We start from the raw sequence: 24,634 nt of genomic DNA, 5'->3' as shown, positions 1-24,634 counted from the left end.
ATGGCCTCCCATTGCTGCTGCCAGGCCCGTAATCTGCCATGGGCCCCCGTACCGACTCCTCATGCTGCTGCCAGGCCCGTAATCTGTCATGGGCCCCTGTACCGCCTCCTCATGCTGCTGCCAGGTCCAGAGTGTGTCATGGGTCCCTGTACGGCCTCCCATTGCTGCTGCCAGGCCCGTAATCTGCCATGGGCCCCCGTACCGACTCCTCATGCTGCTGCCAGGCCCGTAATCTGTCATGGGCCCCTGTACCGCCTCCTCATGCTGCTGCCAGGTCCAGAGTGTGTCATGGGTCCCTGTACGGCCTCCCATTGCTGCTGTCTCCATCGCCACACTCTGCCATGTGCCACTTTCAGGTCTCCTCACACTGCTGGTGGGTTCCATTTTGTCATAGGGTGCTGTATGGCCTCCCATTGCTGCTGCCTCCACCGCCACACTGTGGCTCCACACTCTGGTTTTGGCCCCGTGACTGCCCAAATGAGTGAAGTGTGCGGTGATTCTAAGATCGACGGCACTCATCTGCATGTCATACTGACTGACAGTGTTATTTCTCTTCCCCAGCAGACTCCAAGGGCATTTAAATTAAAGGTACAGTGTTCTGCAATAATATAAAGGCTCTCTGAAGCCTAGAAACACCCTTTTATAAGTTAAATTTGCAGCGAATATATTCGACTCGAATTAAATTTTTTCCACGAATTTGCCGAATCAGTCGAATCGAATTTTTGAATAATTCGCTCATCTCTAGTGGCAGCGTACGTGGGATAATTGCAGTAAGAGCTTCAGTATAGTGTTAAAAATTGGCTCTACACTGAAGGATTGTAACCTTTGTGGAAACAGTCCTTAGAAACAAGCGGTGCATATTTTACTTTATATATATGTGTGTATAGAGAGACACATAGCAACAGCTATTTTCTTTTCCTACTTTTCTCTTCTATCTTTGCTTGCAATTATGCCTGGTGAAGCAGATTACGAGAAAATGAGCAAAGGTGATTTGAAAGTTGAATGTGCCTCACGAGGATTGGACGTCGGTCGCAAAACCCGTGAAGATTTGATTAGTGATCTAGTGGAGTATGATATCCGAGCAAATCAGAACTCGGGGGAACTTGAACATGGAGGGGTTCCCGTTACCCACATTGCCAGTGGCTCAGAGACGGCCTCACAGGATGGGCATACAGAGACTGACACTGGAGGATCACCAAAGGTTAGCGTCACACCACCGCCTGAGCGCTAGCACCGTGGTGCCTGGAACCAGCAGAGACTCTTCTCAGATGCAGGAGGCCTTGAAACACCTCATGGAGACAGATCTGGAGGCATACCTGCGGTTCATGGAACGCCAGGCTGACAGAGAAACTGCGGAACGCCAAGCAGCTGCTGACAGAGAAACTGTGGAACGCCAAGCAGCGGCTGACAGAGAAACTGGGGAACGCCAAGCAGCGGCTGACAGAGAAACTGCGGAACGCCAAGCTGAAAGAGCGGCTGAGAGAGAGGCGGTGCAGAGGGAAGCTGATCATCGGCATGAGATGGAGATGGCAAGGCTCCAGCAGTGACCGGGTCAGAACCTCGGGTCCCTAGATCACAGGGACGCCACTCTTTCCGTGGGCGCAGCTAAGTTTCCAATGATGGAAAAGGACAGCGACATTGACACCTACTTACTGTCCTTTGAAAAAATGTGCCGTCAGTACCATGTGCCCCAAGCTCAATGGGTTCGGTACCTGAAACCAGGGCTACGAGGCAAGGCCCTGGATGCGTTTGTTGAATTGCCAGAGGAGCAAGATGATGACTATGAACTTTTAAAAGAAGCCATTATCCGGAAGTACCAGATGACCCCGGAAGTGTACCGCAAGCGTTTCAGGTCCATGCAGAAGGGACCTGGGGACTCTTACACGGATGTGGCAAGTCGCTTACGTACCACATTCCAACAGTGGACTAAGGGACTGAAAGCTAATTCCTATGAATCTTTGGAAGATCTCATGATACGAGATCAACTCCTGCACATTTGTCCAGCAGACGTCAGACAGTTCGTCTTGGAGAGGGAGCCAGCATCTACTACAGCTGCAGCAGATCTGGCAGATACCTTCGTCCACACGCGGGTGTCTGACCCTCGCAAGGCTCCTCCAAACAGCTGGAAAGGGGGGGAAATCGTCCCTAGCAACCTCTCCTACTTCGGTGAGTCAAGCTTCACCTCCGCCCAACCCTGCAGCGCTTGGAGCCAAGCCATTCCTGCCTGACACCCGCAAATGTTTCACCTGTGGGAAAGCCGGACATCTCAGGACCCAGTGTCCTGAGCAGAAGAAGATGACATCATCGGGCCAGCCAGACCGCAACTCTTCTTCCATGCTGCTGGTCAGTGGGAAACCTCGGGGACCCAGCACCAACCTACAGCCGGTCATCGTCGGCAACCGGACCGTAACAGGTTTCCGTGACACTGGAGCTGAAGTCACCTTAGTCCGACCCGAGGTGATAGAGGAGACAGACATCATCCCAGAGAAGTTCCTGACCCTCACCGGAGTGGGGGGAACCCGTTCCCGCATACCCCAGGCATATGTGTTCATCGACTGGGGTGCCGGGAGGGGGATGAGGGAGGTAGGAGTCTCAGATGAAATTCCCACAGCTGTCTTATTGGGGGCCGATCTAGGCACCCTTATTTCCTATTATGCCCCTGATAAGGACTCTCCGGATGCCCCCCTGGAACTCTCGGGACCTACCAAGGTACTGTGTGCAGATATTGGGATAATGTCTGGGCAGCCTGTGGATGGACTGAGGGAGGGGGCTGGAAAGGGAGCGGGATGGCAAGATTCTCCATTAGCTGGAGAGGGAGAAGAAATCCCCTTGTTGGGGGAGGTAACGAACTCAGGTGACATGGACAGTAGACAAGTAACTGGTGGTAATTATGAGGACAATGATGTTGCAAATGCCTGTAATGTTGATGTTAATGTCGGTAATATCATTAGTAATGTCAGTAATGTCATTAATAAGGTCAGTAATGTTGATGGTTATGATGATACTAATGAGACATCCCTCACCTTAGTGGTCACTCGCAGTGCGGCAAGGGTAGCTGAGGCACAGACTCGGGTCTCAGAACAGCCGGAGGACGTCCCTGACCCCTCCCCTTGTTCTGACCCAGTGGACTCTGCCTCCAGTGAGTCTCAGCAGCTGTCATTGTTTGCTACAGGACCGCTGGCTGGGACCTGTAGTTCCACATTTGAGGCTGCCCTACTGACAGACCAGACCCCGGAGCAGCTCAGGAATCTGGCTAATGGCCCCCCTGCTGAGAATGCCAAACAAAAGGTCTACTAGGAGCAAGGCCGACTATATAGGGAGGGGCTGCCCACTGAGGGAAGGGGGGCTGACATTGGTAGACGACAGCTTGTCGTGCCTCATCCCTGTCGGGGGCAGCTGCTGAAGGTGGCTCATGAGATTCCTCTGGCCGGACAACTAAGACACGAGCCCGATTGATCCATAATTTCTTTTGGCTCACTATGTTAGCGGACATAGCGGATTACTGTCGGTCCTGTGGTACCTGTCAGCGAGTTGGCAAGGCAGGAGATGTGCACAGGGCCCCATTACAACCTTTGCCTGTGATTGACGAGCCTTTTAAGAGGGTGGCTGTAGACATTGTGGGGCCTCTAGCCATCCCTAGCAGCTCAGGCAAACGTTATATCTTGACAGTGGTCGACTATGCCACCCCGGTATCCGAAAGCTGTGGCTCTCTCCTCCCTCCGGGTGGACAAGGTTGAGGATGCTCTGCTGGGAATCTTCACCAGAGTGGGGTTTACGGCCGAGCTTATTAGTGATCAAGGGCCCCAGTTTGTGTCCGACCTAATGCAAGCTCTCTGTCAGAGGATACAGATGACGCATATCATGGCCAGTCCTTACCATCCACAAACGAATGGCTTGTGCGAACGTTTCAATGGCACCTTAAAACAAATGTTGCGAACCTTTGTGGAATCCCAGGGGAAGGACTGGGAACGATATTTGCCTCATCTGTTATTCGCTTACAGAGAGGTGCCTCAGGAGTCCACCGGGTTTTCGCCCTTTGAACTTCTGTACGGGTGGAGGGTGAGAGGGCCTCTGGACCTAATCTGGGAGACCTGGGAGGGCAAGATTGTGGACCCTGAGGTCTCCGTGGTGGATTACGTGCTCAGGTTCCGAGATAAAATGGAGATGCTGGTGGGGTTGGTACGAGAAAACATGGCCCAGGCCTAGACCAGGCAGAAACGTTGGTATGACCATAATGCCAGGGAGCGGACGTACAACGTGGGGCAGCACGTGTATGTTCTGCTCCCCTTGCGGCAGAGCAAACTGCAGGCTGCCTGGGAAGGCCCGTACCCCATCACCCAGCGCCTGAACAATGTGACCTATCTGGTTAGGTTAGGCGAAGGAAGCAGACGGCAGAAGGCCTGCCATGTTAATATGATCAAGGCCCACCACGAATGTACGGCCTACGTCATGCCAGTCTGCAGCCAACAGGAGACCGAGGAGGCTGACCACCTCCTGGACCTACTCGCAGACACTAGGGAAGGGGAGTCATCCCTCCCGATCAACCCCCTCCTTACCCCCACCCAGGTACCTGGGCTGGAGAGAGTGCTGGCAGTACATGGGGGTAGGTTTACTGGGAAGCCTGGGAGAACCCATCTCGCTACCCACAAAGTAGACACAGGGGCCCATCCTCCTATTAGACAATCCACCTATCGCGTCTCATTAGAGGTGCTGGCAGATATGAAAAGGGAGGTGGAGGAAATGCTGCAGTTGGGGGTGATTCAGAAGTCTCACAGCGCCTGGGCGTCCCCTGTAGTCCTGGTCCCCAAAAAAGACCGGACCACCAGGTTCTGTGTGGACTATCGGAAGCTGAACGCCATCACCGCTGCAGACGCCTACCCCATGCCCCGGATCGATGAATTGTTGGATAGGCTGGTGGCGGCCCGCTATCTCACGATCATGGATCTGAGCAGGGGGTACTGGCAAATTCCTCTAGCGCCCGAGACCCGGGAAAAGTCGGCCTTCATCACCCCATTCGGCTTGTTCGAGTTCACGGTCATGCCCTTTGGGATGAAGAATGCCCCAGCCACCTTCCAGAGGGTCATGAACGACCTGTTGGAGGGACTGGAACAGTACGCAGTAGCCTACCTGGACGACATCGCCGTGTTCAGTCCCACCTGGGAAGAACATCTGGTGCATCTGTCACAAGTTCTGGACAGGCTGACCGCCGCCAATCTGACAGTCAAACCCAGCAAGTGTCAGATAGGCATGACAGATGTCCAGTATTTGGGGCACCAGGTAGGAGGAGGAACCCTGAGGCCTAAAACAGGAAAGGTGGAGGCCATCCTGGCCTGGCCTACCCCACAAACCAAGAAGCAGGTCATGTCCTTCCTGGGGACAGCTGGCTACTATCGGAAGTTCGTATGTAACTATAGTAGCCTGGCGAAACCCTTGACTGACCTGACCAAGAAGAAACTGCCCAAGGCGGTGTCGTGGACACCCAATTGTGAGAAGGCCTTCCAGGACGTGAAGGAGGTGCTGGCCAGCGCCCCTGTGCTACAGGCTCCAGACTTCACCCGTTGTTTCCTAGTGCAGACGGATGCCTCTGCATATGGATTGGGTGCAGTCCTGAGCCAGGTTGATGGTTCAGGAGAGGAACATCCCATCCTCTACCTGAGCCAGAAGCTGCTCCCGAGGGAGGTAGCATAGGTAGCAATATTGTATTGCACCTGTTTGACCCTTTTAGTAATAAATCTTTCTTTCTGAAAGTGTTAAACTGTTTTTAAGCGCTTACATGCAATTCACAAATCCCTGCCTTTGAAGAGACACTACTGTTTGGTATATCTCTGTATAACAGGTCCGCGGGCCATGCTATATAGATCAATATTTCAATCATTATAGTGTATATTTGATAATGGGAGTTTCCCAGTCTCCGACAAAAGTGGTGGTGGCAGTAGAGGGTTAGTTGCGTAATTAACCCGACTCAGTAACAAGCGCATTCAGGCTGCAGGCACCGTTTGAAGTCCATTAGCTGGGTAATCGCTGTGCTGGGTGCAGCTGAGTGTGGCCTTGTTACGCGCATCACACCGCGGTTTTAGATCAGCCGGTCCTTCGGTCACGAGTTTGGTGAGAAGGTCTGGGGTCTGGAGGCGGGAGGGTGTTGTGTGGGTGAGGGAGGTGGTGGAGGGCCAGGATTTGGGGAGATGTCCCTTGCGGTTAGGAGGAGGAGAAGGGTGAGAAAGGTGGCATGGGAGCGGGATGTGCAGGAGCGTGTAAGTCTACCAGTGGAGGTGTTCGGGTAAGTGGGAGAGTGGAGTAATAGGAGGAGGTGGTGGTGGGTGCCGTGGAGGGGTGTAGGAAGCAGTGAGGACACAACATACAATTGTTTGGGAGGAGCAGAGGGATATAGTGAATGGATTTTGGGAACGGAGGAGAGGAAAATGAGAAGGAGGAGTGGAAGAGGAATTTTAGGGAGGTGCCTGGGGTGGCGGATAGGAGTGGTGGGAGGCTTGGTTGTCGATAGTCCAGCGGGCAGAGGCGTATCTCGTCGCTGTGTCTTCTGGTGGCTGGAGTTTAGGGGAGAAGGTAGAGGGGATCGGGTGTGGATGGACGGTTTCCAGGGGCGCTTGAGTGGAGACAGTCTGGGGTGCAGAGGGGTTTCTTGTGGTGGCAGTCAACAAGGGTTCAAGTCTTTAGGTCAAGTTGAGCTGGGGGTTGGTATGAGTGGAGGTGCTGAAGGCCCGGAGTCTGGAGGTGGAGTGGGCTAGGTGTTGATAGGCGCAGTAGGGCCCGGTGTCAGTGGGTGTTGTGGGCCAGTGCATGTGGATGCTGCGGGCCAGCGACTGAGGGTGCTAAGGGGCCCAGCGTCTGTGGGAGCGGTAGGGTGCGGCGATCGTAGGTGTTGTAGGGCCGGGCGTCAGTTGGTGCAGGAGGCCGCTCGGCAGGCTCACCTCTGCCGGATTGGACGGGGCTCGGAGTTGTGCATTGGCAGGGGCACAGCTGTGTGGTACACAGTAGGGAGCAGGGAAGCAGATCTGGTAGTGGTGGCTTGCCCTCTTGGTGCCGGGGGGGGTGGTTGCTGCTTCTCCTCTCACTGTGGCGGCTAAAGGTAGGGGAGGCGGTGGTGGAAGCTCCCCTCTCACTGGTGCGGACGTAGAGGCAGCGGTAGGCTGAAGGGAACAGGACCCCCAGTACTCCTCCTGGGCGATGGCAGGACCTCTGGAGCGGCTGGTGAGGGTACCGACGGGGGCGGGGGTGGTGGCAGCGTTCCCTCAGGAGCGGGGGTTGTGTCCCCTCTGGAGCTGAAATATCCCCAGAGGTTAAGAGAAGAAGGGTGAGGAAAGTAACATGGGAGACGAAGTGGGATTCAGGCATGTAAGAGATGTTTCCCGGGGTATTTGCTTGCAGTCTGTCCAGCATGCAGTAGAGATTCTTACTGTTGTATCTTCCTGCTGCTTGAGTTCTCCTGCTTTAGTTCAACTGCTTCTTAGCACTCCATCAACGCAGCACTCACACAAAAGCAGCACCCCATCAGTGACTGTGCCCCCCATCAGTGATCTCCCCCCATGAGCTGATCTAAATTTATAGGGAGATGCTCAAATGAACATTCAACTCCACCCCAATTAGAGGCTGATAAGGATCACGTGAATAGTGGGGGATGTTTCTCAGGAAACAGACTACAGTTATAAAATGAGTGCAGCTGGAGGTGAGAACTGGTCAACGTATACACAAATATAAATACACTACCATGCCTTGTTCACTACCGTATGAACTGCTACCTCACCGACAACAACCTTCTTGATCCCTGACTGTCTGGCTTCCGCCCACAACATTCCAGAGAAACTGCCCTACTAAAACTCACTAATGACCTACTAACTGCTAAAACCAACGGCCACTACTCCGTACTCATCCCAGCTAATGGCCATTACTCCATACTCATCCCAACCAATGGCCACTACTCCGTACTAATCCTAACCAATGGCCATTACTCCATACTCACCCCAACCAATGGCCACTACTCCATAAACATCCTAACCAATGGCCACTACTCCATACTCATCTCAACCAATGGCCACTACTCCATACTCATACTCCTTGACCTTTCCACTGCCTTTGACACAGTCCACCACCCGCTCCTCCTCAGTAAAGTCCACTCTATCGGACTCCGTGACTTGGCTCTCTCCTGGTTCTCCTCTTACCTTTCTCAGCGCACTTTCAGCGTCACATACAACTCCTCCTCCTCCGCTCCGCTTCCTCTTTCTGTTGGGGTACCCCAAGGTTCTGTTCTTGGGCCCCTCCTTTTCTCTCTCTATACCTCCTCCCTGGGCCATCTGATAACCTCCCATGGCTTTCAATACCACCTCTATGCTGATGACACCCAGATCTATCTCTCCACTCCCCAGCTCACCCCCTCAATCACCTCACATATCACAAATCTACTGAGCGACATATAAGCATGGATGTCACATCACTACCTTAAACTCAATCTATCAAAAATCAAGCTGTAATATTTCCTCCTCCCCGATCCCCCACTCATGACTTTATCATTAAGATCAACAGCACAACCATTGGTCCTTCCCCTCATGCCAGGGTGCTAGGTGTAATCCTAGACTCTGACCTCTCCTTTGGGCCCCACATCCACTCACTGGCTAAATCCTGCCATCTCAACCTCTGGAACATTTCCAAAATCCGCCACTTCCTGACCAATGACACCACAAAACAACTCATCCCTGCCTTGGTTATATCCCGCCTCCATTACTGCAACTCCCTCCTCACTGGTCTACCGTTACACAGGCTATCCCCCTTCAGTCTATTAGGAATGCTGCTGCTAGACTCTTACGCCTTACCAACCGATCAGTGACTGCCGCTAGACTCATACACCTTACCAACTGATCAGCGACTGCTGCTAGACTCATACGCCTTACAAACCGATCAGCTACTGCCGCTAGACTCAAACACCTTACCGACCGATCAGCGACTGCTGCCAAACTCATACGCCTTACCAACCGATCAGGACTGCTGCTAGACTCATACACCTTACCAACCGATCAGTGACTGTCACTAGACTCATACACCTTACCAACCGATCAGCGACTGCTGCCAGACTCATACGCCTTACCAACCGATCAGGACTGCTGCTAGACTCATACACCTTACCAACCGATCAGCGACTGCTTCTAGACTCTTACGCCTTACCACCGATCAGCGACTGCTGCTAGAGTCATACACCTTACCAACCGGTCAGCGACTGCTGCTAGACTCATACGCCTTACCAACCGATCAGCGACTGCCGCTAGACTCATACACCTTACTAACCGATCAGCGACTGCTGCTAGACTCATACACCTTACCAACCAATCAGCGACTGCCGCTAGACTCAAAACCTTACCAACCGATCAGGACTGCTGCTAGACTCATACACCTTACCAACCAATCAGGACTGCTGCTAGACTCATACACCTTACCGACCAATCAGTGACTGCTGCTAGACTCATACACCTTACCAACCGATCAGGACTGCTTCTAGACTCATACACCTTACCGACCGATCAGCGACTGCTGCTAGACTCATACGCCTTACCAACTGATCAGCGACTGCTGCTAGAGTCATACACCTTACCAACCGGTCAGCGACTGCTGCTAGACTCATACGCCTTACCAACCGATCAGCGACTGCCGCTAGACTCATACACCTTACCAACCGATCAGCGACTGCTGCTAGACTCATACACCTTACCAACCAATCAGCGACTGCCGCTAGACTCATACACCTTACCAACCGATCAGCGACTGCAGCTAGACTCATATGCCTTACCAACCGATCAGCGACTGCAGCTAGACTCATACGCCTTACCAACGATCAACGACTGCTGCTAGACTCATACGCCTTACCAACCGATCAGCGACTGCTGCTAGACTTATACACCTTACCAATCGATCAGCGACTGCCGCTAGACTCATATTCCTTACCAACCAATCAGGACTGCTGCTAGACTCATACACCTTACCGACCGATCAGTGACTGCTGCTAGACTCATACACCTTACCAACCGATCAGCGACTGCCGCTAGACTCTTACGCCTTACCAACCGATCAGCGACTGCTTCTAGACTCTTACGCCTTACCAACCGATCAGTGACTGCTGCTAGACTCATACACCTTACCAACTGATCAGCGACTGCTGCTAGACTCATACGCCTTACAAACCGATCAGCTACTGCCGCTAGACTCAAACACCTTACCGACCGATCAGCGACTGCTGCCAGACTCATACGCCTTACCAACCGATCAGGACTGCTGCTAGACTCATACACCTTACCAACCGATCAGTGACTGTCACTAGACTCATACACCTTACCAACCGATCAGGACTGCTGCTAGACTCATACACCTTACCAACTGATCAGCGACTGCTTCTAGACTCATACACCTTACCAACCGATCAGCGACTGCTGCTAGACTCATACGCCTTACCAACTGATCAGCGACTGCTGCTAGAGTCATACACCTTACCAACCGGTCAGCGACTGCTGCTAGACTCATACGCCTTACCAACCGATCAGCGACTGCCGCTAGACTCATACACCTTACTAACCGATCAGCGACTGCTGCTAGACTCATACACCTTACCAACCAATCGGCGACTGCCGCTAGACTCATACGCCTTACGAACGATCAACGACTGCTTCTAGACTCATACGCCTTACCAACCGATCAGCGACTGCTGCTAGACTCATACACCTTACCAACTGATCAGCGACTGCTTCTAGACTCTTACGCCTTACAAACCGATCAGCGACTGCCGCTAGACTCAAACACCTTACCGACCGATCAGCGACTGCTGCCAGACTCATACGCTTTACCAACCGATCAGGACTGCTGCTAGACTCATACACCTTACCAACCGATCAGTGACTGTCACTAGACTCATACACCTTACCAACCGATCAGCGACTGCTGCCGGACTCATACACCTTACCAACTGGTCCGCGACTGCCGCTAGACTCATACACCTTACCAACCGATCAGCGACTGCCGCTAGACTCATCTGCCTTACCAACCGATCAGTGACTGCCGCTAGACTCATACACCTTACCAACCGATCAGGACTGCTGCTAGACTCATACACCTTACCAACCGATCAGCGACTGCTGCTAGACTCATACACCTTACCAACCGATCAGTGACTGCTGCTAGACTCATACGCCTTACCAACCGTTCAGCGACTGCTGCCCCTCTCTGCCAATCCCTCCACTGGCTTTCACTAACCCAACGTTTAAAATTCAAAATACTAACCACAACTTACAAAGCCATCCAGAACATCGTCCCTAGATGCATCACCAACCTCATCCACAGATATCACCCAAATCGCCCACTCTGCTCCTCCCATGATATCCCCCTCTCTACCTCCCTCATCACCTCCTCCCACGCTCACATCCAGGACTTCTCCAGAGCCTCTCCCATCCTCTGGAACTCCCTACCACAGCATGTCCGGTCAGCCCCCACCCTGTTTGCCTTTAAGCGATCTTTGAAAACTCACTTCTTAAGGGAAGCCTACCCCACCTCCACCTAAGAATTGTACTTTAATCACCTCCACCAGATCATTCCCCGCAGCTATCACCTTTTGTATCCCCTCCCCTTCCTTTAGATTGTAAGCTCCACAAGCCGGGCCCTCCTATTCCTTCTGTACTGAAATGTATTGTAATTGTACCGCCCCCCTTATATTGTACAGCGCTGTGCAAACTGTTGGCACCATATAAATCTTGTATAATAATAATAATATTTTTGGATATACAAAATGCAGACGTTTTATCCATCAGGACATAATGTAGAATTTGCCTAAATAGTTTTATCAATAATTATTAATGTGGGTTTTATCTGTTTTTATCGGCCATATAATAATTATTTTAATATTTTTATTTTTCATTTTTATTAATATGATTAGTGTTAAGTATGATTTATAATGAATTTTTACTTGGGTGATGTTATTCTTTTTGACCAGAAGATGGGGCTGTAAAAAAATCACAGGATTTTTTAAAACTTTTTTCCGATCTTTTCAAAGTTTTTATTTGAATAATATTGATGTATAATAAATGTAGGTCGGATTATTGGTGTATCATGATAAAAGGTTTTGTTCCATGTGAAATGTGACATCCAGCGATGTTGCAGGCTCTACAGATCAGGAACAGTAGTCAGGGAGCAGGAACAGTAGTCATGGTTACCTAGACGGTTTCCCTGACGAAGCCACGTGGTTGGTGGCATAACGCATGGGGGCGGATCCTAGTGACGTCATTGCGGGAGTTTTGAAATGCAAATCGCTATGTTACTGCTTCTATCATGTGAGAAGAATTCCGTTTTACCCTGTTATGGAAGGTGGTGCCTGTCATCTGCTGACATCTAGAGCATCGGAATTACCAGGCTTGGTTGACCTGTATTCATTCATAGGTCCATGGTAGGAGGAGAACGGCCATCCATACATTTTTTAGGTGGAGGAACATTGAGTTAAGGTGGAGCACCGTGTTTATCAAATAGACATTATTTATTCTGAGCACATCGTAGTGATTCTTCACCTTTCAAGCACCTTATTAGATGTTCACCATTCCAGCACTTTATATGTATATTTATATTTCATATTTTGATTGAACTATCACGTTTGAACCTGTTTATGGACTATTGTATCTATATGAGTTAGCACAACACTATTTATGTTTTAGGTCCCTCAAGACTGCAGTCAGCCACTCCTCAGATCCACCCACTGCCTCCAAGACCTTCTTCCAAAAGCCTTAGAGCAGGGGGAAATTCCAGAGGGGCTGGCTTGCAGAGTCTCTCAGCCCTGACCACATTGTGACCCCTCTGGCTATCACACCTGAGCTGCTAAGCAGCTTCTGACCAACCAATAGGGTGTAGATCCCCCTGGCTGAACTAGGAGGGCGCTACAATGTATAATCTTCTACCTCAAAAGTCCAATTTTACTAGACATACAAAAAGTATATGTGAGCTAGAAGGAATCACTCTCCTGTGGGAACACTTCAAACATTAGAGCGACCCCTAGCTGCAGCCTGGTAATGACATTACTAGGAGGTCTGTTCATTTATCTGCTCCATACTTCCCGTCTTTATACAGTCATGGCCGAAATTGTTGGCACCCTTGATATTTCTCCAGGAAATCATGTATTTCTCACGAAACGTATTGCATTAACACATGTTTTGCTATACACATGTTTATTCCCTTTGTGTGTATTGGGACAAAACAAAAAAAGGGAGGAAAGAAAGCAAATTCGACATAATGTCACACAAACCTCCAAAAATGGGCTGGACAAAAGTATTGGCACCCTTTCACAACTGCGGATAAATAAGAATGTTACAAGCATGTGATGCTCCTGTAAACTCACCTGGGGCAAGTAACAGGTGTGGGCAATATAGAAATCACACCTGAAAGCAGATAAAAAGGAGAGACGTTCACTTAACCTTTGCATTGTGTGTCTGTCTGTGCCACACTAAGCATGGACAACAGAAAGAGGAGACGAGAACTGTCTGAGGACCTGAGAACCAAAATTGTGGCAAAATATCAACAATCTCAAGGTTACAAGTCCATCTCCAGAGAACTAGATTTGCCTTTGTCCACAGTGCGCAACATTATCAAGAAGTTTGCAACCCATGGCACTGTAGCTAATCTCCCTGGTCGTGGACGGATGAGGAAAATTGATGAAAGATTGCAACGCAGAATAGTCCGGATGGTGGATAAGCAGCCCCAAACATGTTCCAAAGACATTCAAGCTGTCCTGCAGGCTCAGGGAGCATCAGTGTCAGCGCGAACTATCCGTCGACATTTAAATGAAATGAAACGCTATGGCAGGAGACCCAGGAGGACCCCACTGCTGACACAGAGACATAAAAAAGCAAGACTACAGTTTGCCAAAATGTACTTGAGTAAGCCAAAAGCCTTCTGGGAAAACGTCTTGTGGACAGATGAGACCAAGATAGAGCTTTTCGGTAAAGCACATCATTCTACTGTTTACCGAAAACGGAATGAGGCCTACAAAGAACAAAACACAGTACCTACGGTAAAATATGGTGGAGGTTCAATGATGTTTTGGGGTTGTTTTGCTGCCTCTGGCACTGGGTGCCTTGACTGTGTGCAAGGCATCATGAAATCTGAGGATTACCAAAGGATTTTGGGTCGCACTGTAGGGCCCAGTGTCAGAAAGCTGGGTTTGCGTCCAAGATCCTGGGTCTTCCAGCAGGACAATGACCCCAAACATACGTCAAAAAGCACTCAGAAATGGATGGCAAAGAAGCGCTGGAGAGTTCTGAAGTGGCCAGCAATGAGCCCAGATCTAAATCCCATTGAACACCTGTGGAGAGATCTTAAAATTGCTGTTGGGAAAAGGTGTCCTTCCAATAAGAGAGACCTGGAGCTGTTTGCAAAGGAAGAGTGGTCCAAAATTCCGGGTGAGAGGTGTCAGAAGCTTATTGATGGTTATAGGAAGCGACTGATTTCAGTTATGTTTTCCAAAGGGTGTGCAACCAAATATTAAGTTAAGGGTGCCAATACTTTTGTCCAGCCCATTTTTGGGGTTTTGTGTGACATTATGTCATATTTGCTTTTCTGCCTCTGTTTTATATTTGTTCCAATACATACAAAGGGAATAAACATGTGTATAGCAAAACATGTGTTAATGCAATACCTTTTTTGTGTGAAATACTTGATTTTCAGGAAAAATATCAAGGGTGCCAACAATTTCGGCCATGACTGTATAATTTAACATAACATAATATAATACAATATAATAGAATATATTATATCTCCTGACATTTAGGGGTCTATTCATAAAAAACATTTGTATGGCAGTGCGCTCAGTGACAAAGCATGTACATTCCTTCTGTGTGAATGGGGAGCAATTTAAAATGAATTTTGACATAAAGTGGAAAATGTTGCCTTTTGTTAGAATTTCTATGAGGAAGATCATATTCTCATCGTTTCCCCGGGTTGAACCATGGGAGTTATTATTAGAGATGAGCGAATCGAATCAGGCGAAGTGGAATTCGTTTTGAATTTCAGGAAAAATTCGATTCGCGGCGAATCCGAATTTTTGCCGACTTCGGATGGTCGAATCGAATTTTTCCTGATCGGCCGTTTTCATCCCTTCAAAAGCCGGCAAAAATGTCCCTGCAGAGAGCTCCGCTATTTCTGACAGCTGTCTGACAGTTCTTTCACATTTCCAGCGGTTGAAACATTGTATCTATTTGTTTCCATTTAGGATACAGATGTTTTTATTAGGAAACAAATAGATACAATATTTCAATCGCTGTAAATGTGAAAGAACTGTCAGAGAACTGTCAGAAATAGAGGAACTCTGCACATACACTTTTTGCTTTACTGGAATTATTCTTATTTTCATTCTTCTTCTTCTTCTTTTCATTCTTCTTTTCCTTCTTTTCATTCTTCTTTTCATTCTTCTTCTTATTTTCATTCTTCTTTTCATTGTCAGAAATAGAGGAACTCTGCACATACACTTTTTGCTTTACTGGAATTATTCTTATTTTCATTCTTCTTCTTATTTTCATTCTTCTTTTCATTCTTCTTTTCATTCTTCTTCTTCTTTTCATTCTTCTTGTCATTCTTTTCATTCTTCTTCTTTTCATTCTTCTTTTCATTCTTTTCATTCTTCTTTTCATTCTTCTTTTCATTCTTCTTCTTCTTTTCATTCTTTTCATTCTTCTTTTCATTCTTTTCATTCTTCTTCTTATTTTCATTTTTCTTTTCATTCTTTTCATTCTTCTTTTCATTCTTCTTCTTATTTTCATTCTTCTTTTCATTCTTTTCATTCTTCTTTTCATTCTTCTTCTTATTTTCATTCTTCTTTTCATTCTTTTCATTCTTTTTCTTATTTTCATTCTTTTCATTCTTCTTTTCATTCTTCTTTTCATTCTTTTCATTCTTCTTTTCATTCTTTTCATTCTTCTTTTCATTCTTCTTCTTCTTCTTTTCATTCTTCTTCTTCTTCTTCTTTTCATTCTTTTCATTCTTCTTCTTCTTCTTTTCATTCTTCTTCTTCTTCTTTTCATTCTTCTTCTTCTTCTTTTCATTCTTCTTCTTCTTTTCATTCTTCTTCTTCTCCTTCTTCTTCTTTGGCCCCGTGACTGCCCAAATGAGTGAAGTGTGCGGTGATTCTAAGATCGACGGCACTCATCTGCATGTCATACTGACTGACAGTATTATTTCTCTTCCCCAGCAGACTCCAAGGGCATTTAAATTAAAGGTACAGTGTTCTGCACTAATATAAAGGCTCTCTGAAGCCTAGAAACCCTTTTTATAAGTAAAATTTGCGGCGAATAAATTCGAATCGAATTTTTTCGGAAAATTCGGCGAATCAGGCGAATCGAATTTTTGAAAAATTCGCTCATCTCTAGTTATTATACCAAATAATAGACAAGGGTCATTTTCAGGTCTCAAGTCCCGCAAAGGACAAACTTCTTCCCAACTGAAGTATTTTGCTCTGTGTATAGAGAAGGAATGGAAGCCGGGACCCCTCAGTGCAGGAACAAGGGGGAGGTGATTACAAACACCAAATAATCCCGTGGTGGTCCCCACATCCTCCAGTCTAGCTGAGATGTCATTGTTCTGCCAACGAGAAGGATGAACAAGATGAAGAGACGCGGTATATGGAAGTATTCTCTACGTTTCTGCAGACACAGCGGCCATTATTCCAAGCTGAGGGATTCTAGGAGAGCTCGGGAATAAATGTCACAATGGAAGAGTTTCTGTACTCCAATGTAATGAGGACAAGAGAAGTCCCACATCATGGATTATACACTGTGTCACGGATAAAATGCACGCCCATGACGACTAGCTAACCAAGGCGTGGTCCGCCCATGACTTGGGGTAAAGAGGGAATGAGGGAGACTTTGAGCATATAAGACTGGTCAGGATACCCTTTCACAGCCCGCACTACCTCTGGCCACCACTAGAGGGAGACTCCACTCCAGCTGGCTGACCACACACAGGCAGATATGAATCTTATATACAATCTGGTGCACACTAAGGATTGAGGAGCAGTCTAGCAATTGGCACACCCTTCTAGGATTCCTCCAGCTATCCTACAAGCTAGAACCTCGGTGTTAATCACTCTTCCACTGTCCACACACCCCCACACCAGACACACAACACACGGTAGCTTGCCACCACCCAACAGTTTTTCCACAGACTGGTCTACTGGGCCACCACACACACACAGATCTCCGTCTGACAGATCTGCTATGTTTCAATCTGCAGGCAATCTGCCAACACACAGTACAATTGCATACAGATTGGCGATGAACGTAGACCGAGCACATAGACTCTACAATACAACAATCTCTCCGGAGATATGAGCCCAAGCTTAGTACACAGAAGTCACTTATTCATTTTATGATTTAATATCCCAAAAGTGGGCAGTGTATTAAATATGTACAAAGAAAAAAAAGTTGCAGAAAATACAAAAAGACACACAATTGGCTATTCATTATAAAATAAAAGGGAATAAAAACAGAAATAAAACTTTTACCAAGATTTATCCTGAGACTGGAGCAAGTCAGAGAAAGTCCACGATTCACCAGTCACATGGAACCGGCTCCGTACAAATCACCCCCTCCATATCTCAGGGACCTCAATTTATTGAAATGTGGATGTGGGCTGCACATTAGCCCTTGGCCAATCAACCCTGGGGGTTGTTCCTGTAGCAGCCCATATGATGTTCTGGGTTCTGAAGTGCCCAGAGCTGAATGGGCCAGGAATGGTTTGGATCACTTGGTCAGGGATAGAATTTCCGACACCAGTGTGTTAGTCCGAACACAACAGTACCAATCGCTGTTCAGCTGTTGCAATCAGGCACCATAGAACCGTTTCCTGTGTTTCTCTGGGATGCCACAGGGGCTACAAATACAGTTTTACATGCAGATGTAGCCTACAGTGTGTCCAATCAGAAGGAAGTATTTTCATCTCTCTGCAACAAATATTTTAGCTTTTATGAGAGATGAAATACATTCCTTTGATTTGTGGATATAAATCAAAGCTGACAGACACTTCGGAGCCTTCTCACGGTCTCCTGCTGACTCTTGTAGCCAAAATGACTAGGATTCTTCTTCTAGGTTCAAGAAGGTGGCAAACTTTAGCTACATAGGTGACAACATTGTATTGGCATCCAGGTGACACCTCTAGCCTAGAAGCTGCTCTGTCCTTTCAGATGCTATGTCCTTTCATGTCTGTCACATGTGCTCAGGGTGAACCTGCCCTCATCTGTGAAAAGCACAGGGCAGCAGTGTTGGACCTGCCAATTCTGGTGTTCAACGGCAAATGCCAATCCAGCACTATGGTGCCGGGTAGTGAGCACAGGGCCCACTAGAGGATGTCGGGCCCTCAGGCCACCCTCAAGAAGTCCCTCCTTGCACAAAGGAGCAGATACAGTTCTGCTGGTGGGTTAAGGAACTTCTACGACCCTTTCCAGCTCTCCTAGAGTAACTGCCTGTCTCCTGGAATCACCTCCATGCTCTTGTCTCCTGGAATCTCCTCCATGCTCTTGAGACTGTGCTGGGAGACACAGCAAACCTTCTGTCAATGGCAGGTATTGATGTGTCATCCTGGAGGAGCTGGACTGCCTGTGCAACCTCTGTAGGGTCCAGGTACGACCTCATGCTACCAGTAGTGACACTGACCCTAGCCAAAAGAAAAATTAGTGAAGAACAGTCAGAAAAGATGAGCAGGGAAAAAAAGTCAGTGGCCTCCACCTGTAAATTCCTGTTTTGAGGGTTGTCTAACTGTTACCCATCTAGTGCACCTGTTGATAATTTCATTAACATCAAAGCAGCTGAAACTGATTAACAACCCCCTCTGTGACTTCACTGACCAGATCAATATCTCAGGATTCTCATTGACTTGATGCTAGACTCTGATTAATAAGTCTTTCTTTCATTTTTGAGCCGTGTATTGTGAATGCTAACTCTACAAAGCTGCAGATCTGTGAGAGTTCTTTTCTGGATTCTTCTGTTTATAGATTACTGAGACCTTTACAGTAAGATGTGCATTTCCTCATGTAATGTTCTATTTGTGTGTTTTGTTTTTTATGTTGGTTGGACTGGATGGATTGGTGTCTTTTTTCCATCCAGATGAACTCTGTAACTATGTAACAAGGTGACTCCAGTAACACTGCTGAGACTCATTTTGTTTTGGTGAAAAGGTACAAAAAGAAACCTCCCTGTTTCCATATATTTCAGATTATACAAAAAGACGTGATGGGGATAAAATACCAGATTGTCTCATAAGAATGTAGGACGTATATTATGGTATGTTTGCTGATATGTAATCCCATGATATATATTTAGTGTGTTGGAGTTTATCGGTATTGTTAGGAATATTGTATGCATGCTACCAAAGCCGTAATCAATCAGTAGATCAGTATACAAATTATTCTTTTTATTATCTCTCCTCTGTGTGTACAACTATTATTCTAATTGCTTTATGTAATCCAACCTCCTGATAGTTACAATTCTCCATTTAATCACTGTTACACCAAAACGTAATGATTGTAAATGAGGAATAATATCTACTCTCCAAGGCATTCTATAGATTTCACAAGGGCCAATTTGTTATAGTGAAATATTCATTTTTTCTGATCACAGATTAGTTACTTCCATCACCAAATAATCTCAGACCAGACAATTCTTATCCAAAGATGACACCCAGTGGCCATGGGAGGTAATGCTTGAGTAAACATGGGTTAGAGAATCAGATTCCCCAATCACAGAGAAGGTTCTACCTTCTGGTCAGGTTTATTCAGATTTGATGAATCTATAAGTCATAACTAGATAAAACCGGCAGGAACACTGACAAAGGGAGGAAAATCTACACAGCCATCTGGAAGGTAGACATCATCTCAGACTCAGATCATCTAAAGACACTCATCAACTGAAGAAGAGACGCCATTTTGTGGAAGCCCAACCCCAACCATTAATCAGCAGCTATCTTTGAGTCTGATCATCAGTTCTGTAAAAGATTACCTGATACTTGGAGGGTAATTACATATTTTCTGTTGATTTTGCTTGCTTAGACTAGTAAGCCAATTGCCACATTCCTTTGTAACCTAATAACTCTCCCCATGATAACATCACTTCAGGTTAAGTCATTTATAAAAATGTTCCTGTTCTTAGGCCATACTGGTGGATTAATCTGCATAGTTTATTCCTTCTGCAGGAGACAGATTATTGTCCGTTTTCATTGGTTATGTTGTTTACAGGGAGAAACTGATTATTGAATTTAATTCACTCTATTTTAGAGCTTTTACAGAAACATCTTAGTGTCAGTGTAAATCACAATCTGACTATTGTTTATGGTGTTTGTAAGTGACTTATGTAAATAAATATTGATTTTCATACTCTGCAGTCTATACCTACACAGATCTTTGAGTTCTTAAAGAATTTTTCAGAATAATTAAGTCAGTTAAATTATTTTTATAAATAATTTTTTTGTATTGGAGATACTGTGATTTGATTGATTTGGCTGACTAAATCAATTGTTCGGGTGTTCCTTGACAATTTGGACACTAGATGGTGCTAATTGCTAGGATACTTAGCGTCATCTAAAGGCCAATTGAGGTATTTTTGGTTTAAAATCAATGGATAGTTTAATTCTGTGGTTTTATGTAATTTATGTCTTCAATGTCTACTGTACTTGAAAATGTATGAGTGTGATCTCAGGTATTTGTATGAAACCACCCCTGACACAGTAAACTAAGGGGTCTATGCAAAAAATATGTTGGGGAGTGTGACAAGCATGTGTCCAGCCTTGACAAATTCTGGCCATATTTCAATAAACTCAGCTATTTCCTATAATCGTCAGCTCCCTCTAGTGGCCATAATGATGTATTACTTCCAAAATACCTCAGTCAGGAAAAACAGTTCAATACCGCATTATGGCCACTAGATGGAGCCAATGATCATAGGAAAACACTGTATAAAAAGACCAACATGTGACATGGCTGAAATAATGCTGGTCATATTACTTCATTTATTCTCTAAATGGGGTGGTATCTATTGGGCCAATCCCTTTTACAAACCACACATAATATCGCCCTTCAAAGTGAAAACAGAAACGATTTGCACAAAATCAAAGAGTAGAAATATTTTCCGGTGGATCCCCTCTACCCAGACCCCATAGGTAGACATAGAACAACAAGCTGTGTTCCCTCTCGTGCCGCACTCCTCCAACCACCCAAACCCACACAGAAGCCAAGGGAAATAATGAGAGGAAAGTTCCCCCCTAGTTTGGGGCGGAGTTCTCCTTCCCTCCTGTTGGGGGATGGGAGAAGGATGGACTGAAGACAGAGAGACGCTTCGGGGTCACCACTGTTCTGTAGAGCCTTGAAATGAAGGACATCAACTTCAGAAGTTCTTGTTGTCTGTGTAAAGTTCCCCGATAACGAGATCTGGGCTCTCCCGGCTTCTAGCTCTGTAACCCGCTATATCATTATCAGGAAACGCAACTCCGACACCCAAGAAGGGCTGAAGTTGTGTCCTTCATTTCCAGGATCTACTGACCACTCTGCACCCCGACATTTACTGCACTTCATCCATGTCTTTGGGGGCCTCTCATCTTATCAACTGTTTCTTCCATGATGAAGATCAGCCATGGAGTATATCTGAGGTGTATATCAGGGTGTGCTTCTTCCCCACATGAGAGCTGGGATGTCCAGCAACATTCATCTAGAAGACATTTCCCGCACTCAAGGCACTAATACACCTCCAGGGTTGTGTGGGACCCCTGTGTATGGGAAGACAGGACTTCAGTGAGGAACATTTCCCTCACTCAGGACAGGAAAGTGGCTTCTCCCGTGTGTGAGATCTCTGGTGTGTGTAAAGATTGGACTTCCGTGAAAAACATTTCCGGCACTCGGGACAGGAATACGGCTTTTCCCCCGTGTGAGATCTCTGATGTATGTAAAGATCGGACTTCTGTGAAAAACATTTCCCGCACTCAGGACAGGAATACGGCTTCTCCCCCGTGTGAGATCTCTGATGTGTGTAAAGATTGCACTTCCGTGAAAAACATTTCCCGCACTCAGGACAGGAATACGGCTTTTCCCCCGTGTGAGATCTCTGATGTATGTAAAGATCGGACTTCTGTGAAAAACATTTCCCACACTCAGGACAAGAATAGAGCTTCTCCCCCGTGTGAGATGTCTGATGTGTGTAAAGATTAGACTTCTGTGAAAAATATTTCCCGCACTCAGGACAGGAATACGGCTTCTCCCCAGTGTGACATCTCTGATGTCTGTAAAGATTGGACTTTTGAGGAAAACATTTCCCACAGTCAGGACAGGAAAATGTCTTCTCCCCCATGTGACATCTTTGATGTGTGTAAAGATATGACTTATTAGAAAAAGATTTCCCGCACTCAACACAGGAATATGGCTTCTCCCCTGTGTGACATCTCTGATGTGTGTAAAGATTGGACTCCTTTGAAAAACATTTCCCGCACTCAGGACAGGAATACGGCTTTTCCCCTGTGTGAGACCTCTGATGTATGGAAAGATGGGACTTGCATGAAAAACATTTCCCGCACTCAGGACAGGAAAACAGCTTCTCCCCTTTGTGAGTTCTTTTATGCACATTAAGATGGTATTTATAATGGAAACCTTTCCCGCACTCATTACAGGAGAAGCTCTTCTCTGTTGGAAGGCCGGCCCGGTCCCGCACAGTCTGAGGTTCCTCAGGATACGAAGAATCCGATGGTCCATCTACACTGGGTGGTGCCGGATGGACATTGGAGGGAGCCGGGTTTTCTCCTGGACTATACTGTGTGATGTCCTCATCTTCTACTTTCCAGTATGGAGACAAAGTGAGACAATCCTCGGAGGTTTTCCTCATCTCCCGGCCATGGACTAAAATACAAAGACAAAGAGGATTACTAGACAGGAGCCGATTGGTTTCCCCAAACCAGGACTCCGCCCACAACAGGCAGGATGGGAAACACAGCTCAGGAAAGTGACCAGGGGATTACAGGCTGATATCACCCAGTCCCCGCCCTACTCTGGACCAATCAGTGAGCAGTATGGGTGGAGGAATGGATTTAGTGTTCATGACCCACCTGTGCTGATCTCTGTAGGAGTGTCCTCCTCTATAAATGTCCCCGTTATTCCATCCTCCTCCATAGACTGCTGATCATCCCTCACATACGCCTCTTCTTCTTCTGCTTTCACCTCAAATTCTATATCGATTGGATCTCCACTCTAAATCAAGGAAATGAGAGAAAATATCATCTGTAAAATGTAAGGTCACATAAAAAAACTCCACACATTGTCTCCACAAGTCCATGTTCTAGATGCTCCATCCCACCAACCTTGTAATAGTGAGGAATGGTGTGACCTTCCTGTGTGGAATCCCGGGAATACAGAGGACGGGGACATCTCTCTGGTGGGTTCCCATGACTGGATCCATCTGTAGGAAACACACACACTGACTGAATCCATTGTTTCTATGTGTTTATCAGATGATGGGGGATCTAGGTGGATCCTCCGTACTGCTCTCTCCTTTACAATAAAGTCTCCTCTTACCCGGTGATGTGAGGGGCGGCTGATTGTCCATCATGACGTCCTTGTAGAGATCCTTGTGTCCTTCTAAATACTCCCACTCCTCCATGGAGAAATAGACAGTGACACCCTGACACCTTATAGGAACCTGACACACACAATGATACAGTCACCATCCAGACACATCCCTTGTCTGTTACTGGAGAATGTCCCAGAATTCCCGGCACCGCTCACCTCTCCTGTCAGCAGCTCCATCATCTTCTTGGTGACTTCTAGAATCTTCTCCATGTTGTGTCTCTCAGGGTTTAGGGAGTCACATGGAGGCACTGTGATGGTCATATGATCACCTGACTTCAGAAGAGGAAATCTCTGTATTGAGGAACCAATAGGAATATCATGTTAGACTCCCAGAATCCTCCTCACCTCTCCGGTCAGGTCTGTGTTTTATTAATAGAGATAAGATTGATGTCATGTGACCTCCCAGAATCCTCCTCACCTCTCCGGTCAGCAGGTAGATGATCTCCAGGGTGAGGTTTAGTATCTTCTCAGTCATGTGACTCCGGTCCTCCTCCATCCTCATTGGTGCCATCATGTGATCTATACAGGTCTCCTTGTAGACGGATAACTTTGGGAAATGAAAGTAAGAATGATTTGGATGGTATTGGTCACACAATAATAGGATGTGGATGTGAGGGGGGAATAGGAGGGTTGCTGGACAGTGAAGAACTACTCCCCCCATGGGAAGATATTTAGTTTGGACTGTTTAGTGTTTGATGCATATTTGAGGTCCCGGGACCCTCTTGACCTGCTGGATTAGAAATCCCCTTTTCTCTGTTGGGTTTGTTTGGTCTCTGAACTGGTTTTGATGAGTTTTAGATCTGCAGACAAGGAATGATAAATACGATCCTTCCTATGACTTGTTTGCTCTGAGGCAGTGCTGTGAGGTCAATGTCGGCTCATCATGAGGTCCAGGAAGGGGAACTTACTGACTTTTGGCCTAAGTTTCTGGAAAATCAGGATAATTGGCAGAACTCCGGCTGCAAGGCTCCAATCTGTGGCAGCCTGCTGACTGACAGGAGTGATGTCACTGTCACT

The 24,634-nt window shown here is 47.0% G+C and overlaps 1 protein-coding gene and 1 pseudogene across 1 annotated transcript; one reads left to right on the top strand and one right to left on the bottom strand.

The window, feature by feature from the left end:
- The first annotated feature begins 1,619 nt into the window (after positions 1-1,619).
- On the top strand, positions 1,620-3,297 carry LOC149438027 (uncharacterized; annotated as a pseudogene).
- An 18,160-nt stretch (positions 3,298-21,457) lies between these two features.
- Positions 21,458-23,307, bottom strand: LOC149438026 (uncharacterized). The gene is made up of 3 exons (XM_089660319.1): positions 23,299-23,307; positions 23,098-23,239; positions 21,458-22,891 (listed from the first exon to the last, which is right to left on the bottom strand). The coding sequence occupies exons 1-3, from the start codon at positions 23,305-23,307 to the stop codon at positions 21,813-21,815; spliced, it is 1,230 nt and encodes a 409-aa protein (XP_089516445.1). The 3' UTR covers positions 21,458-21,812.
- Positions 23,308-24,634: the final 1,327 nt, after the last annotated feature.

The sequence above is a fragment of the Staurois parvus genome, unplaced genomic scaffold (genome assembly GCF_062004578.1).
Source record: "Staurois parvus isolate SC_StPar_1 unplaced genomic scaffold, SC_StPar_1.0 ptg001224l, whole genome shotgun sequence".
NCBI lineage: Eukaryota > Metazoa > Chordata > Amphibia > Anura > Ranidae > Staurois > Staurois parvus.
The sequence above is the reverse complement of the archived record's forward strand: the minus strand, read 5'-3'. Positions and strand labels throughout refer to the sequence as shown.

Coding starts and splice junctions, on each gene's coding strand:
- LOC149438026 (XM_089660319.1), bottom strand. Junction 22,892..23,097: donor TCCTACAGAGATCAGCACAG/GTGGGTCATGAA, acceptor TTTGTATTTTAG/TCCATGGCCGGGAGATGAGG.